General features: G+C 41.7%; 2 protein-coding genes across 4 annotated transcripts in view; both read left to right on the top strand.

Annotated features, from left to right (window-relative positions):
- Positions 1–14,296, top strand: part of ARHGEF9 (Cdc42 guanine nucleotide exchange factor 9) — a 659,595-nt gene that overhangs the window by 317,501 nt on the left and 327,798 nt on the right. The window lies entirely within an intron of this gene.
- On the top strand, positions 2,561–2,863 carry LOC143974145 (uncharacterized). Its single transcript, XM_077475299.1, has one exon. It carries the CDS (start codon positions 2,684–2,686, stop codon positions 2,861–2,863), a length of 180 nt encoding a protein of 59 aa, XP_077331425.1. The 5' UTR covers positions 2,561–2,683.

The following is a 14,296-nucleotide window of genomic DNA, read 5'->3' as shown; positions in this document are numbered from 1 at the left end:
TCCTTTTGACAATTGTTGTCTAACTTTCGGCCAGCAATGTTGAATGGCAGGCTAGTAAATTTTCGGCTGACAACGGTTTGACTTTAGATTTTCGTATGGCCAGTACACAAATCCGTCACACAATAGTCGAAAAGTACAAATGCGCATGCTCGGAATCAATGCTCACCAAACACGAAATTAGCAAAAGGGGCCCAAAGGGTGGCGCTCAAGAGCTGAAATTCCTTGTAGTACAATTTCATTACACTATGTCCGTGTTTGTGGCGTGACAATTGTGTAACGTTAATATGCAAGACAAGATCCTGGCACACGGTTGGCCAACAATCTTACCATGTGTAGGAGGCTTAAGTATAAAAAAAAAATACATTTTATGTATCTTATATTTAAATATGAAAATTAACTCTATGGTTTGGAAACTCTAAAAAAATACTGACTATATAATTAAAATTGTGTATACATTTTTGTGACACCATGTATGTACCCATTTTTTTTTTTTTATTATTGAAAAAAACAACTTTATTGAAGTATGTATGGTTGGTACATAAATCGACAGAGACCAACATGGCCAAAACAGTAGTACATATATAGACACATTGAAGTAACCGTATAGCATAAAGCAAAATACCCAAAAGAGGTAAAACCATCACACAGTATATATGTATATATAAAAAGAAGACAAAAGAAAGAGGGAGAGACAGAGAAGGAGGAAGAAGAAAAAAGGAGGGGGAGGGAAAGGGGGAGATGAAGGGCGAGTATATAAGGTACACGTTTCACTATCTGCTAACCATCTACCCCAGACCTTGCCTTGACTACTGCAACTCTCTCCTTAATGGCCTACCCTTAAGCAGGCTATCCCCCCTTCAGTCTACTATGAATGCTGCTGCTAGACTAATACACCTCACTAATCGTTCCGTGACTGCTGCCCCTCTCTGCCAATCCCTTCACTGGCTTCCCCTACCCCACCATGTAAAATTCTAACCATAATATACAAAGCCATCCACAACCTCGCCCCCATCTACATCACCAACCTCATCTGCAGATATCGCCCAAATCGTCCCCTCCGCTCCTCCGACGACCTCCTGCTCTCTAGCTCCCTTGTTACCTCCTCTCGTGCTCGCCTTCAATACTTCTCCAGAGCCTCTCCCATCCTCTGGAACTCCCTGCCCCAGTCTGTCCGCTCAGCCCCTACCCTGTCCACCTTTAAGAGTTCCTTGAAAACTAATTTATTCAGGGAAACCTATCCCACACCCAACTAACTGTCCCCGAGCCTTTAGGACTTCTCCAGAGCCTCTCCCATCCTCTGGAACTCCCTGCCCCGGTATATCCAATCAGCCCCTACCCTGTCCACCTTTAGGAGATCCCTGAAAACTCATTTATTCAGGGAAGCCTATCCCACACCCACCTAACAACTGTTCCCGAGCCACCCCCATCAAATCATTCTCTGCAGCTATTACCTTTTGTACCACCCCCAACCCCTTTAGAATGTAAGGTCTATGAGCAGGACCCACCTGAGCCTTTTGTATTGTACTGTAATTGTGTTGTCCCCCTTATACATTGTAAAGCGCTGCGTAAACTGTTGGCGCTATATAAATCGTTAATAATAATAATAATAATAATAATAATAATAATAACACCCCCTGTGCACATAAATCAGCTTCTTATATGGAAGAGTATCATTTACCTCTTTTTTCCAACACTGGATTGTGGGGGGGGGGGCAGGGCCTGCATCCACCTTCAAGCCACCGCTTTCCTTGCCAGGAATAGGGTCTCATGCAAAAAGGTGCAAAGAGGTTTATCAGCTTCTAAGCTAGGCATCAGACCGAGCAGGCACATTGTGGGGTCTAGGGTAGCAGGTGAACCCATCTGGTCATGCAGGAATCGTATCACTTGCATCCAGTATTGAATAGTTGGGCAGGTCCATAGAAGGTGATAGAAGGAGCCCGGGGTATGGCCACATTGACGGCATCCCGGATTGTACATGGGCTATGTATGTACCCATTTTAATGCATTTCCACAAATGTCCCTTTAATAAAACAGCCCTGAAATGTTCCTCTAGATTCTGGCCCCACTCATACACGCTTTTACTCCTTGCCCCAATAACACATTGTCATCCCCTGCACCCTCTTTTAGTGCCCTTGTTCCCCCCCCCCACCAGCTCATATAAAGGGGTGCTTTGTATTCATTGCAGCAGCTTCATCCATCTTATCAAGCCCACTGTTGCCTTGAAAAAAAAGGATTAATCGCCATCCTTGGTCGCAGCTTCCTGATTGACAGCTAAATCCCTATGCCTCCTGCTTAGCATGCGTCCAGCCCGCCTCGCATGACACTGCCACTGCCTCTCTCACAGAGCCGCAGCAGCACCAGAAGCAGCTTCTATATCTGTGGAGGGCTCAGCTCATGCACAGCCCTATCTGCACGGAATCCAATTAAAATGCAAGAGAGACACTGAGACACACGCAGCTCTACTCTCTTCTCTTTTCTTCTGCTAGAGATTTCTGCATTTTCAAGTCCCAGCAGACATTCCCCCCCCCCCCCCCCCCCTCTTTTCACTCCATAAGTGGTTGGAGCAAAGACGTGAACAAAAAAAAAAAAAATCAGAATTAAGATTAAAGAGGGGGAACAAATTACAGTGAAGGGGGAAAGAGAAACCTTGTGGCCCCCCCTTCTACTCTATCATGGTGGATGCATGGACAGTTTTGCAGAGCAAAGATTGACACCTCAAAATCTTCCAGCCCCCCGCCTCGACCATTACAATGTGTTGCACTGCACTATGACCTTGGATGTCCAAACTGTGGTGGTATTCGCTGTGATCGTGGTCTTGCTGCTGGTGAACGTGATTCTTATGTTTTTCCTGGGCACTCGTTGAACGGATTTCTTCCCTTCCGAGCCATCGGCAGGAGCTTTGCAAGAGAGCACAATACAGTACCGAGCTCGCATTGCAACTGAGCCTCATCATGGACTCACTGTGATATGTATGACGTTGCTATATTATCTCTGCCTAAATCTTTTTTTTTTTTTTTTTTTTTTGTGTCCTATTAAACCCTTTCACTGCCTGAGGGGCCTTGCAGTACATTGCCTGGCAATGCATCGTCACCCTTTTGGTGGTGAGGGTTAATGTTTCTGACCAGTGTAAAGTCTCAGTGTTCCATGCGTAGTATAGGACTAAAGAATGTTGGAAATACTTAGTCATTCTACCTTTTTTTATTTATTTTTTTTTACGTTTTTTTCTTTTTAAATGGTAAAAGCATGTCTTTTTAATCAACGTGTCCTAAATGGTTATTTAGACTGTTAGAATGTCGCTGTTAAGAATCTTATGTGTAACCGTCTTCTGCTTTTAGAAAATATTTCTTAGCGGTACAAAGTAGGATTATAATTCTGCAAAAAAAAAAAAAAAATCATTTTAATAGGACTGTGCTAACCGTTTTGATAATGAGCGAAGTGCAGTAAGCTGTAGCAGCCAATCAAAATGTGCTTTTCATCGGAGGAAAGCTTCTAGGACATGTGAAAAAAAATGGCATTTGTTTGGTTACCATGTGTTTCTGCACTTTTCAGATTTGTATTTTGCGTCATAAAATAAAATGGAAGGACTGTGAGGGGTTAATGGTAAATTGAGATGTGACAAGCAAGAGAGAGACTTAAGGGAGAGCGTATAAAAAAAAAAAAAAAAAAAAAAGTTAAAGGGATGAGAGAAAATGGTGGCATCTTGAAGGGTAGAAAGGCGTAATTGTAATAAGTATAATATTTAATCAATGCAATAGAAGAGAAAGAGAATGCAATAGAAGAGAAAGAGAATGCAATAGAAGAGAAAGAGAATGCAATAGAAGAGAAAGAGAATGCAATAGAAGAGAAAGAGAATGCAATAGAAGAGAAAGAGAATGTAATAGAAGAGAAAGAGAATGCAATAGAAGAGAAAGAGAATGCAATAGAAGAGAAAGAATGCAATAGAAGGGAAAGAATGCAATAGAAGGGAAATAATAAAATAGAAGAGAAAGAATGCAATAGAAGGGAAAGAATGTAATAGAAGGGAAATAATGCAATAGAAGGGAAAGAATGCAATAGAAGGGAAAGAATGCAATAGAAGAGAAAGAATGCAATAGAAGAGAAAGAGAATGCAATAGAAGAGAAAGAATGCAATAGAAGGAAAAGAATGCAATAGAAGAGAAAGAAGCAAGAATTATGTCTGTAGATATTTGCCCTGAATTCATAGTATATAGAGAAATGAGACTGGGTGCCAGTGATAAAGGGCCGTTGTGTTTTTTTTATCAGTCAGAGGTGATTGGATCTGGAATTGTGTTTTTTTATTTTATTTAGAAAAGCAGTGCAGAGCTTTATCTTAGCTCAGGACACAGCGGGGCTGCGCAGGGTCTGTGACTCGAATCCGAAATGCAAGCCTTATCAGCACCCCCGCCAACTCTTTGCTCTCCCTTTTGTATCGTATAAGGTGGCGCCTAAACTATCTAGTCTTAATGGCCTTTTTTTTAAAAAGGATTGACTTTGTACTGGGGGTATTCTGTGAATATATAAACATGGTTTAAGTTGCCGGTGCCAGCCGCAATTTCTTGTTTTATGTGTCTTCTTGTAGCCATTGACAAGACCATAAAAGATTGCCTTAAACAGCATTTTTTTTTTTTTTTAATGTGAGTGCTTTAGCCGTGTTAAAAATATAAATCGTTCTATGACAGCAGAAACTGACTTACTTAAAATTGTGCATATAGGTATAATCAAGGCGAAGAGTTGGCGGTATGTACTGTATGTGTTATAGAAGGGGTCTCCAAACTTTTTAAACGGAGGGCCACTTTACTGTCCTTCAGACTTTAAGGGGGATTGTGGTTAGTGGGGGGGGGGGGGTTGAATATGTCAGAGCATCAGTGAGAGAAAACAATTCTTCAGGCTTGGTGGTCGTTGGGCGTCGAAAAATTTCATAGCACCTGTGGTCGGTAAAAGGAGAAATAGTGCCCCATCATTGGTATTAGTGGGAGAAATAGTGCCCCACCATTGGTACTAGTAGGAGAAATAGTGACCCATCATTAGTATTAGTGGGAGAAATAGTGCCCCATCATTGGTATTAGTGGGAGAAATAGTGCCCCATCATTGGTATTAGTGGGAGAAATATTGCCCCATCATTGGTATTAGTGGGAGAAATATTGCCCCATCATTGGTATTAGTGGGAGAAATAGTGCCCCACCATTGGTACTAGTAGGAGAAATAGTGACCCATCATTAGTATTAGTGGGAGAAATAGTGCCCCATCATTGGTATTAGTGGGAGAAATATTGCCCCATCATTGGTACTAGTAGGAGAAATAGTGCCCCACCATTGCTTTTAGTGGGAGGAATAGTGCCCCATCATTGGCATTAGTGGAAGGAATAGTACTCCATCGCTAGTGTTAGTGGGGGGAATAGTGCCCCATCATACATATTAGTGGGAGAAACAGTACCCTATCACTGGTGTCAGGGGGAGGAATAGTGCCCCATCATTGATATCAGAGGAAAGAATAGTGCACCATCATTAGTAGCAGTGGGAGAAATAGTTCTCCATCTCTGGTGTCAGTGGGAGGGATAGTGCCCCATTATTGGTATAAGTGGAAGGAATAATGGCCCATCACTGGTAGGGAAATAATAGTTCACTACCAGTAGTATCGTTGGGAGGAATAGTGCCCCATTATTGGTATAAGTGAAAGGAATAATGTCCCATCACTGGTAGTAGGGAAAGAATAGTTCACTACCAGTAGTATCGGTGGGAGGAATAGTGCCCCATTGTTGGTATCAGTGGAAGGAATAATGTCCCATCACTGATAGTAGGGAAAGAATAGTTCACTACCAGTAGTATCGTTGGGAGGAATAGTGCCCCATTGTTGGTATCAGTGGAAGGAATAATGTCCCATCACTGGTAGAAGGGAAAGAATAGTTCACTACCAGTAGTATCGTTGGGAGGAATAGTGCCCCATTATTGGTATAAGTGGAAGAAATAATGTCCCATCACTGGTAGTAGGGAAAGAATAGTTTACTACCAGTAGTATCGTTGGGAGGAATAGTGCCCCATTGTTGGTATCAGTGGAAGGAATAATGTTCCATCACTGGTAGTAGGGAAAGAATAGTTCACTGCCAGTAATATCGTTGGGAGGAATAGTGCCCCATTGTTGGTATCAGTGGAAGAAATAATGCCCCATCACTGGTATTAGAGAAAGAATAGTTCACTACCAGTAGTATCGTTGGGAGGAATAGTGCCCCATTGTTGGCGTCAGTGGTAGGAATAATGCCCCATCATTGGTGTCAGTGGAAGGAATAGTGCCCCATCATTGGGTTTAGTGGCAGGAACTATGCCCCACTGTTTGTGTCAAAGGGAGGAATTCTGCTTCATATCAATGGGAGGAATAGTGCCCCAGGGGCCTGGTAAAGGCTGGCAAGAGGCCACATGTGGCCTGCAGGCCGCAGTTTGGAGACCACTGTTTTATAGAACCCGTTTTGGTATCAACCGAAAGCCAAAGGTGAGGGTTGCATACTTGCTTATTGTAGTAAGACTTAATATATATTTCATTGACATGTATGCATATGTTTTTCATTATCTGCCTTTGAGACTAATATATTTTGACACCTGTGATTTTCATATCTTTTATTAGTTTCAATATTCTGCGCATAGACAGTATTTCTCAGTAGTATGCTTGTCACATTAAAGGTAAAAGAGATTTATGGACTTACAAAAAAACAAACATTTATACTAGGTATATCTGATTGATGCTGCATCTGTCCCCCACCACCTCTGCAGTGAGAACTGAGTGATCAAACACCACTGATCACTCAGTTCTCCCCCTCCGCTCTGAGCAGAGAGCCATGACTGGTAGGCAGGCCATACAAATTTTCCTGCAACCATGGAAAATTTGCACAATTCCCCCATCAACACAGAAAGTGTTGACAGGGGAATCTGCAATTGTCTTCTCCCGGTGGGGGAAGACAGGGATTATCGCTGATGGCTAGCTAGCTGCTAGTGATAATCGCAAGAGAATATGTCAGGCTGGTTGTACCCAAGCTGATCGATCAACTTCATATTTTCAGCCTGCCCATTAATGGTTTGAATCTCGGCTGGTTCCTGCTGAACTGGCTGAGATTCGACCGTGTATGGTCAGCCTTAGTCACTGGCTCTCTGCTCTGCCCCTCCAGCGCTCACTGGAGCACTGGGCTGTGGAGGAGTGGAAGCGGCTGGCTCAGGCTCTCAGCAGATCATTGAGAGGCTGAGCCTGGTGCTGGTCCAGGCTTCTGGGTGGATCCCGAACATATGGTCAGGATCTTTCCCAAGCCTAGACCTGCAGAGTGTTGTCAGCTGACAGTGGACTTTAGCCCGCTGTCAGCTGAAAATGGAAGGAGATTTGGCTATACTTCTTCTTTAATAAGGGTGATTCATAGGCTGTTGAGGGTCGAAATAAAGACTTCTAAAAAGTACATCAAAACTTGAAAATGAAAGTCTATTGCTTCGCATCTACAGCTCTGTATCAAAAAGGTCCATATACTTTACATATTTGCCACCTGCTTTTTCATTGGTAGTTTTTACTATCTTGCTAGAACAGGGATATGCAATTAGCAGACCTCCAGCTGTTGCAAAACTACAAGTCCCATCATGCTTCTGCCTCTGGATGTCATGTTTGTGGCTGTCAGAGTCTTGCTATGCCTCATGGGACTTGTAGTTCTACAACAGCTGGAGGACCGCTAATTGCATATCCCTGTGCTAGACTATGGCCATCCATTTGAATACAGTAGCATACAGAGCCCAATAGCAGATTTCCTCCTCATTCATTGAACTCCAGGCAAACAGCTTAATACACACAAGAAGTGCATAGCATATATATAATTATACTTTTTTATTTTGCCAAATTATTTGTATTTCTGTCCATTCAGTGCCAGGATTTACACATCTCTGCCATACAGCACTGCCTAGCAGAGCAAAAGACTTGCATTTTTCTGCAGGTAAAGTGACACAAAACTCGGTTTCCTTTTTAATTATATTCAAGTATAAATTCCTAACTCAAAAAAGTACCATCTATAGTTCAGCGCCTCCTCTAAATCTCCAAATACTTTTTTTTTTTTTTTTTGCTGCTGTGATCTATCTGGCTTCCTGTTAGAGGGTGGCTACATTCATTCTCCATGGTCCCTATCTATGTAGGAATATAGCCATCCTCAATTACTTCCTTCCAGCATGGACTATGGGACTTGTAGCGTGCATACAGTGGTGTACATGACCGCAATTAGCGTGCACTGCTCATTCCAAACAATCAGAGCTCAGAGGGAAAAGGGCAATTTAGGAGCTCATGGAAGATGTAAGAAAAAATTAATGAAAATGAGATTACAGAGCCATTAACCACTTTCAGCCCCGGACCATTTTGCTGGCTTAAGACCAGACCGCTTTTTGCGAATCGGCACTGCGTCGCTTTAACTGACAATTGCGCGGTCGTGCGACGTGGCTCCCAAACAAAATTGACTTCCTTTTTTTTCCCCACAAATAGAGCTTTCTTTTGGTGGTATTTGATCACCCCTGTGGTTTTTATTTTTTGCGCTATAAACAAAAATAGAGCGACAATTTTGAAAAAAACGCATTATTTTTTTACTTTTTGTTATAATAAATATCCCTAAAAAATAAATAAAAAAACATTTTTTTCCTTCAGTTTAGGCCGATACGTATTCTTCTACATATTTTTGGTAAAAAAAAAAACGCAATAAGCGATTATTGATTGGTTTGCGCAAAAGGTATAGCATTTACAAAATAGGGGATAGTTTTATGGCATTTTTATTACAAATTTTTTTTTCACTAGTAATGGCAGCGATCAGCGATTTTATTGTGACTGCGACATTATGGCGGACACATCGGACATTTTTGACACATTTTTGGGACCATTGTCATTTATACAGCAATCAGTGCTATACAAATGCACTGATTCCTATGCAAATGACACTGGCAGTGAAGGGGTTAACCAGGGGGTGGCAGTGTAGGAGTTAAGTGTTCCTAGGGGGCGTGCTACTAACTGTGGGGGGGCTGGGCTTTGTTTTAGTGAACACTGATCTCTGCTCCAATCACATGGAGCAGAGATCAGTGTCACTTGTTGCTAGGCAGAACGGGGTGATGCTGTTTACAACGGCATCTCCCCGTTCAGCCTCCCCGTGAGACGATCGCGGGTATCCCCGCGGCGATCGAGTCCGCGGGACCCGTGACCGGACTCACGGGGGGTCCCGACCGTCACGCGAGAGCGCCGGCGGCAGTGCGCACGCAATGGCAGGGCGGCATATTATTATTGGAAAAAACTGCGCTATGAAAAAAATATTATACTAATCGTCCACAATGGAACTTTGATCAGCTGCGGCTTGACTGTATTACATAATTACAGAAAAAAAACACATGAAAAATTGAGTAAGCTGCGCTAAATCATAAACTCACATAAAATTAAATGAAGTAAAAAACATTAGACACAATTTCAATAATAATGTGCAAAATTAGGCCTATTACCCCCAGTCCTAAAAAATAAGGGTTATAGGATAATTGATCACAGTGAACAACGAAAAAAGAAAAAAGAAAAACCAAAATATATAAAACAAAATAGTGAACACCCAATGTGTAATTATATAGACATTTAAATTCCAACAGAGTCCAATATAGATGAAATCGTCAAATCTTCTACTGTGTAACAAGTGCTTGATCCACCACCATACAGCCAAAATTGCTTCTTACCAGAATTTCTTGACCCCCCCCCACTACAGAGGGTCACCAACAGCATGTCACAATAGATATCTCCCACTTCAGAAGGGTCTCAGCTGTTCTCCTCCCTCCACCGATATCATGACCAGGTTGTCAAACAAGTATCTTTAGTTATCTCCCATATATTAGGTCATATGTGCCAATTCCATGCAAAAGAAATGAAGCTCCAATAGTGTAAAACCTTTTAATATAACTCAAATATAAAAACAAAAATGCACTTACAAAGCACAAAGGAAAGATCAGCCTTAAGTCCGATGCGCCGGCCGGACGCAAACGGACACACTCGTCGTTCCTGGGTACAATTCCTTCGTAAGGGGTGACGTCAGCGCATATAATGATTTATATAGAATAAATAGGTCCAAGAAATATCTCCTAAACCTACACGCTTTAGGAGAAATTTGCCAAAACACAGGCACCGAGCGCGCAGCTGTCAGCGGCTATATGCCACGCGTGGCGGGTTCGTCGAATGACAGCGCCGGAGCAGCAAGACCCACCAAGAAGATGGAGGCTCCGTACACAAGGGGACAGCGGTGACTTCGCTGGCTTCTGTGTCAGGTAAGTGACACATAATGGACTACTATGCGATGCGATGCGATGCATAGTAGTCCATTATGCTTTACCTTTGCAGGGAATCAAAGAGGAAGTAAACTCATCAGGGTTTACTTCCTCTTTAAATATATGCAATAACAAGTTGGAAGAGGATGTTTTGAAAACCATACCATTGGAAGCTATTTTTATGCCTCACGGCGCTACGATTCGCTCTTGTAAAGCTTGCTTTAGTCTTACTTGGTTTATATTGATTTCCCTGAAAATGAAGTACCAAATTAAATATGATAAGCTTTATACAAGCGACAGAGGCGAGTAGTAACATTTTCACATGTGGTGGCTGTGTTAGGTTGTAGCTAATAAAGCAAATTGATAAAGAGTCTGCCCACAAGCTGTGGATTTTAGTTTTGCTTTACGTTTTTTTTTTGTTGTTTTTTTCCTGGCCATTAAGGACAGCAGCCATTGCAGATACAGCCAGGCCTTGGGTTTTTGTTAGCTGACTGTAGTCATGGTAATAAGTTGCCAGCTACCTGATCTGAAAAGTGTTCAGCAGAATTATAATCAACTGCATCTTGACTCTTGTTACCTGATGTTCTCCGTGAGTCAGATTGCGGCAGGCAAGTATTCAATATTTTAACTGCTTTGAAACCACAGCGATACTTTGAAAACCATATGGCTGTGCGATTCAAAGAGGTCATAGAGCTGATGATTGCAAGCAGGTTAAACAGAGTGAGGTATGTAGGCATTTTAACATATATTGACTGCAAAACTGTCTCTTTCTCGATAAGCTGAGAATCACATGCGGAGTAGCATTGATGCAGAGATTTTGTCTTCCTCCATGTTTTTTTTTTTTTTCCCCCAATGTTTTTATTGCATAATAAAATTAAATAGTTTGAAACTTAGCATTTTTAATGGTTCACGCACACACACAAAAAAAAAAAACAGACATAAATAGGTCATTCCTTTTTTTTTCCTCCAAGCACGTGATGCATGAATTGCTTCGGAGGTAAATCTGCCTGGACTTATGCTCTTATCTAGTTACGGCAGACAATTCTTTAAATGGTCATGTATCATCGATTATTGTGACGTTGTTTTCAATGCATGATAAGAGCGGGTTGTTGTTGTTTACAAAAAAAAAAATGGACAACTGAAAGTATTGCCCATTGCAGCTTGTCTGATTTTTGCTATTGCTTCTATAGTTTAGAATAGGAGATATGTAATTAGCGGAATCTCCAGCTGTTCCAAAACTACAAGTCCCATCATGCCTCTGCCTCTGGGTGTCATGCTTGTGTCTGTCAAGCCCCATACACACTATCAGATTGTCTGCTGAGTTTTTCCTTCAGATTTACCAAAACCATATAATATGAGGTCAAACCTTAGGAGTTTCAATGTGTATGCAATCAGGCAGGCCCTTCTACTACATGGTTTTGGTAAATCTGAAGGAAAAACTCAGCAGACAATCTGATAGTGTGTATGGGGCTTCAGAGTCTTGCTATGCCTCATGGGATTTGTAGTTCTGCATAAGCTGGAGGTCCGCTAATTGCATATCTCTGGTTTAGACTAAGAAAAGAAAGCAAGATCTAGAATTAAACGGACACTTTTATGGTTCAGATTAAGGCAGAAAAGCATTTTGTTTTTAGTGGCAGTTTAGTTGTAGATTGTGTCATTGGTATGTGATGATGGCTTTGGTTTCACAATCATGAATATTAGGTGAGTGCTGCATGCAAATCTCAAGGGTTCTTGTTAAAAAAGGGAGTTTAGTCCCACCCTCCTCACTCCTGAGCTTCCCTATTGGACAGTACGCCTGCCCATCACATTAAGAGACCAATAGGGAGAGTTCAATTAGACTTTTACCTGCAAAAATTGAGATTTGCATATAAATTAAGATGTTTTCACCTCTTGATTCACTGAACATTTTGGCATGCAGAGGTAATCACTGATTATGCATTTTTTTTTTTTTTCATTCTGTGTTCAGTTTTAATTTCCTAGATTTGCAATAGGCTTACTTTAAATTTGAAAAAAAAAAAAAAAAACAGCTGTTGGTGCTGCAGTGAATTCATTCATTGTGATTCTCATCACACCACAGTCAGTCACTATCCTCGCTTTTCTTGTCCAAGCCTTTAGGTAATGTATTATTATCCTGAGCTGTAGATATTCTTCTGTACCTGCAGTCTTCTTCAAAGCTCCCTGTATCAATTATGATCATGAATGATCATTTTTGTCACCAACTGTCCCATTTTCTTAACACAGGTACATGGATTTTTTTTTTGTCTTAACCATAAGGTTAAAGGGATTGTAAAGTCAGAAGGTTTTTTTATTTTAATGCATTAAGATAAAAAACCTTCTGTGTGCAGCAGCTGCCCCAGCAACCCCTAATACTTACCTGAGCCCCCTCTCTGTCCCTGAGTGTCTTAGCAGTCCGGGACTCTCCCTCCTGATTGGCTGAGACACAGCAGAAGCACCATTGGCTCCTGCTGCTGTCAATCAAAGTAAGTTAGCCAATCAAGAGAAAGGGAACGGGTCTGAATGGACACAGGGAGCTGTGACTCAGCTTGGGTTCCCCTATAGTAAGCTGCTTGCTGTGGGGGCACTCAACAGGAGGGAGGGGCCAGGAGTACTGAAGAGGGACCAGAGAAGGCAGATCCAGGCTGCTCTGTGCAAATCCACTGCACAGGGCAGGTAAGTATAACATGTTTTTTATTTTTATCATTTAAAATCCTGAAAGTATTTGGCAGTGTGCCCTCTTGCATTGCTTGAAGTGGATCTCAGCAAAAAAAAACTTTTTTTAGTTTTCAGGAGAGAGATCTCTAGAAACAATCGTTGGCAGGTTTCAACCACTTTCTGTGTCGCCAATGGGGAGGTGTCCCCTTACGAACTGATTTTTAAAGGCACAGGCTGGCCATTTTGCCTATAGCAAAATTGGTTTCATTTATGGAGCAAATATAGCTCATATGGGCTCTCGATATGGCTACCCCTTCTGCTTAACAGGATCCAAAATATTTGTACGTGGAAATATATTGTATTGTCCTTTAAAGGCTTTCATATGCCACAGGAAATATGGAATAACAGAAATTGTTTTGCATGCAATAACTGGATAAAAGAAGGCATAGATTAGCGTTTTTTCGTGGAGTAGCTGTTTTCTAGAAATATAACATGTTGTTATCACTAATGTGGCTGAATATCAAGCTTTGCATTTGCTTTAAATTAAAAAAAGTAATATTTGCTTCTGCTATAAAAAATCTGTACAGGCTAGTACACAGGGAAGCACCTTCCTATCTCTTAGCAGCACCCTGAAAACCCTATTATTATTCACGATTTATATAGCGCCAACAGTTTACACAGCGCTTTACAATGTATAGGGGGGACAACACAATTACAGTACAGTTCAATACAAAAGGTACAGGAGGGCCCGGCTCGTAGAGCTTACATTCTAAAGGGAGGGGGTGGTGGTACAAAAGGTAATAGCTGCAGAGAATGATTTGATGGGGGGTGGCTCGTGGAACAGTTGTTGGGTGGGTGTGGGATAGGCTTCCCTGAATAAGTGAGTTTTCAGAGATCTCCTAAAGGTGGACAGGGTAGGGGCTGATTGGATATACCGGGGCAGGGAGTTCCAGAGGATGGGAGAGGCTCTGGAGAAGTCCTAAGGGCGAGCATGGGAGGAGAATCTGTATATATAACCCTAGAATCTGTATCTATAACCTGCATTATCACAGCACAAAGCCAGTCCACTGGCAGGCCTTTGTGTATGAAAACTGGGTTTCCCTTTATTAAAAACACATCACTGTATGCAATTGTGCATAATTAATACTCTAAGGGCCAATTTATTTTGTATATTGTATGGTTGCTGGTGAGCACTTTGAAGGGCTGCAGTGCATTGTTAGTTCTTTTGTTTGTTTATTTTAGACTTTTATCGAAATGTCTTCATTTCAATTATCTTTATGAACCACAGTGAATTGCAGTGTGGTGTTACAGCACTGTGCTGCGTAAAAATGCAGCATGTCGCACTCTTTTTTTCA

Source organism: Lithobates pipiens, unplaced genomic scaffold, assembly GCF_037356315.1.
Source record: "Lithobates pipiens isolate NorthernLeopardFrog02 unplaced genomic scaffold, aLitPip1_a1.2 Scaffold_1, whole genome shotgun sequence".
NCBI lineage: Eukaryota > Metazoa > Chordata > Amphibia > Anura > Ranidae > Lithobates > Lithobates pipiens.
Note: the sequence above shows the minus strand (reverse complement) of the source record. Positions and strands in the feature narration are given on the sequence as shown.

What these genes read in the sequence shown, in the direction of transcription:
- LOC143974145 (XM_077475299.1), top strand. Translation starts at nt 2,684, where the DNA reads ATGGACAGTTTTGCAGAGCAAAGATTGACACCTCAAAATCTTCCAGCC.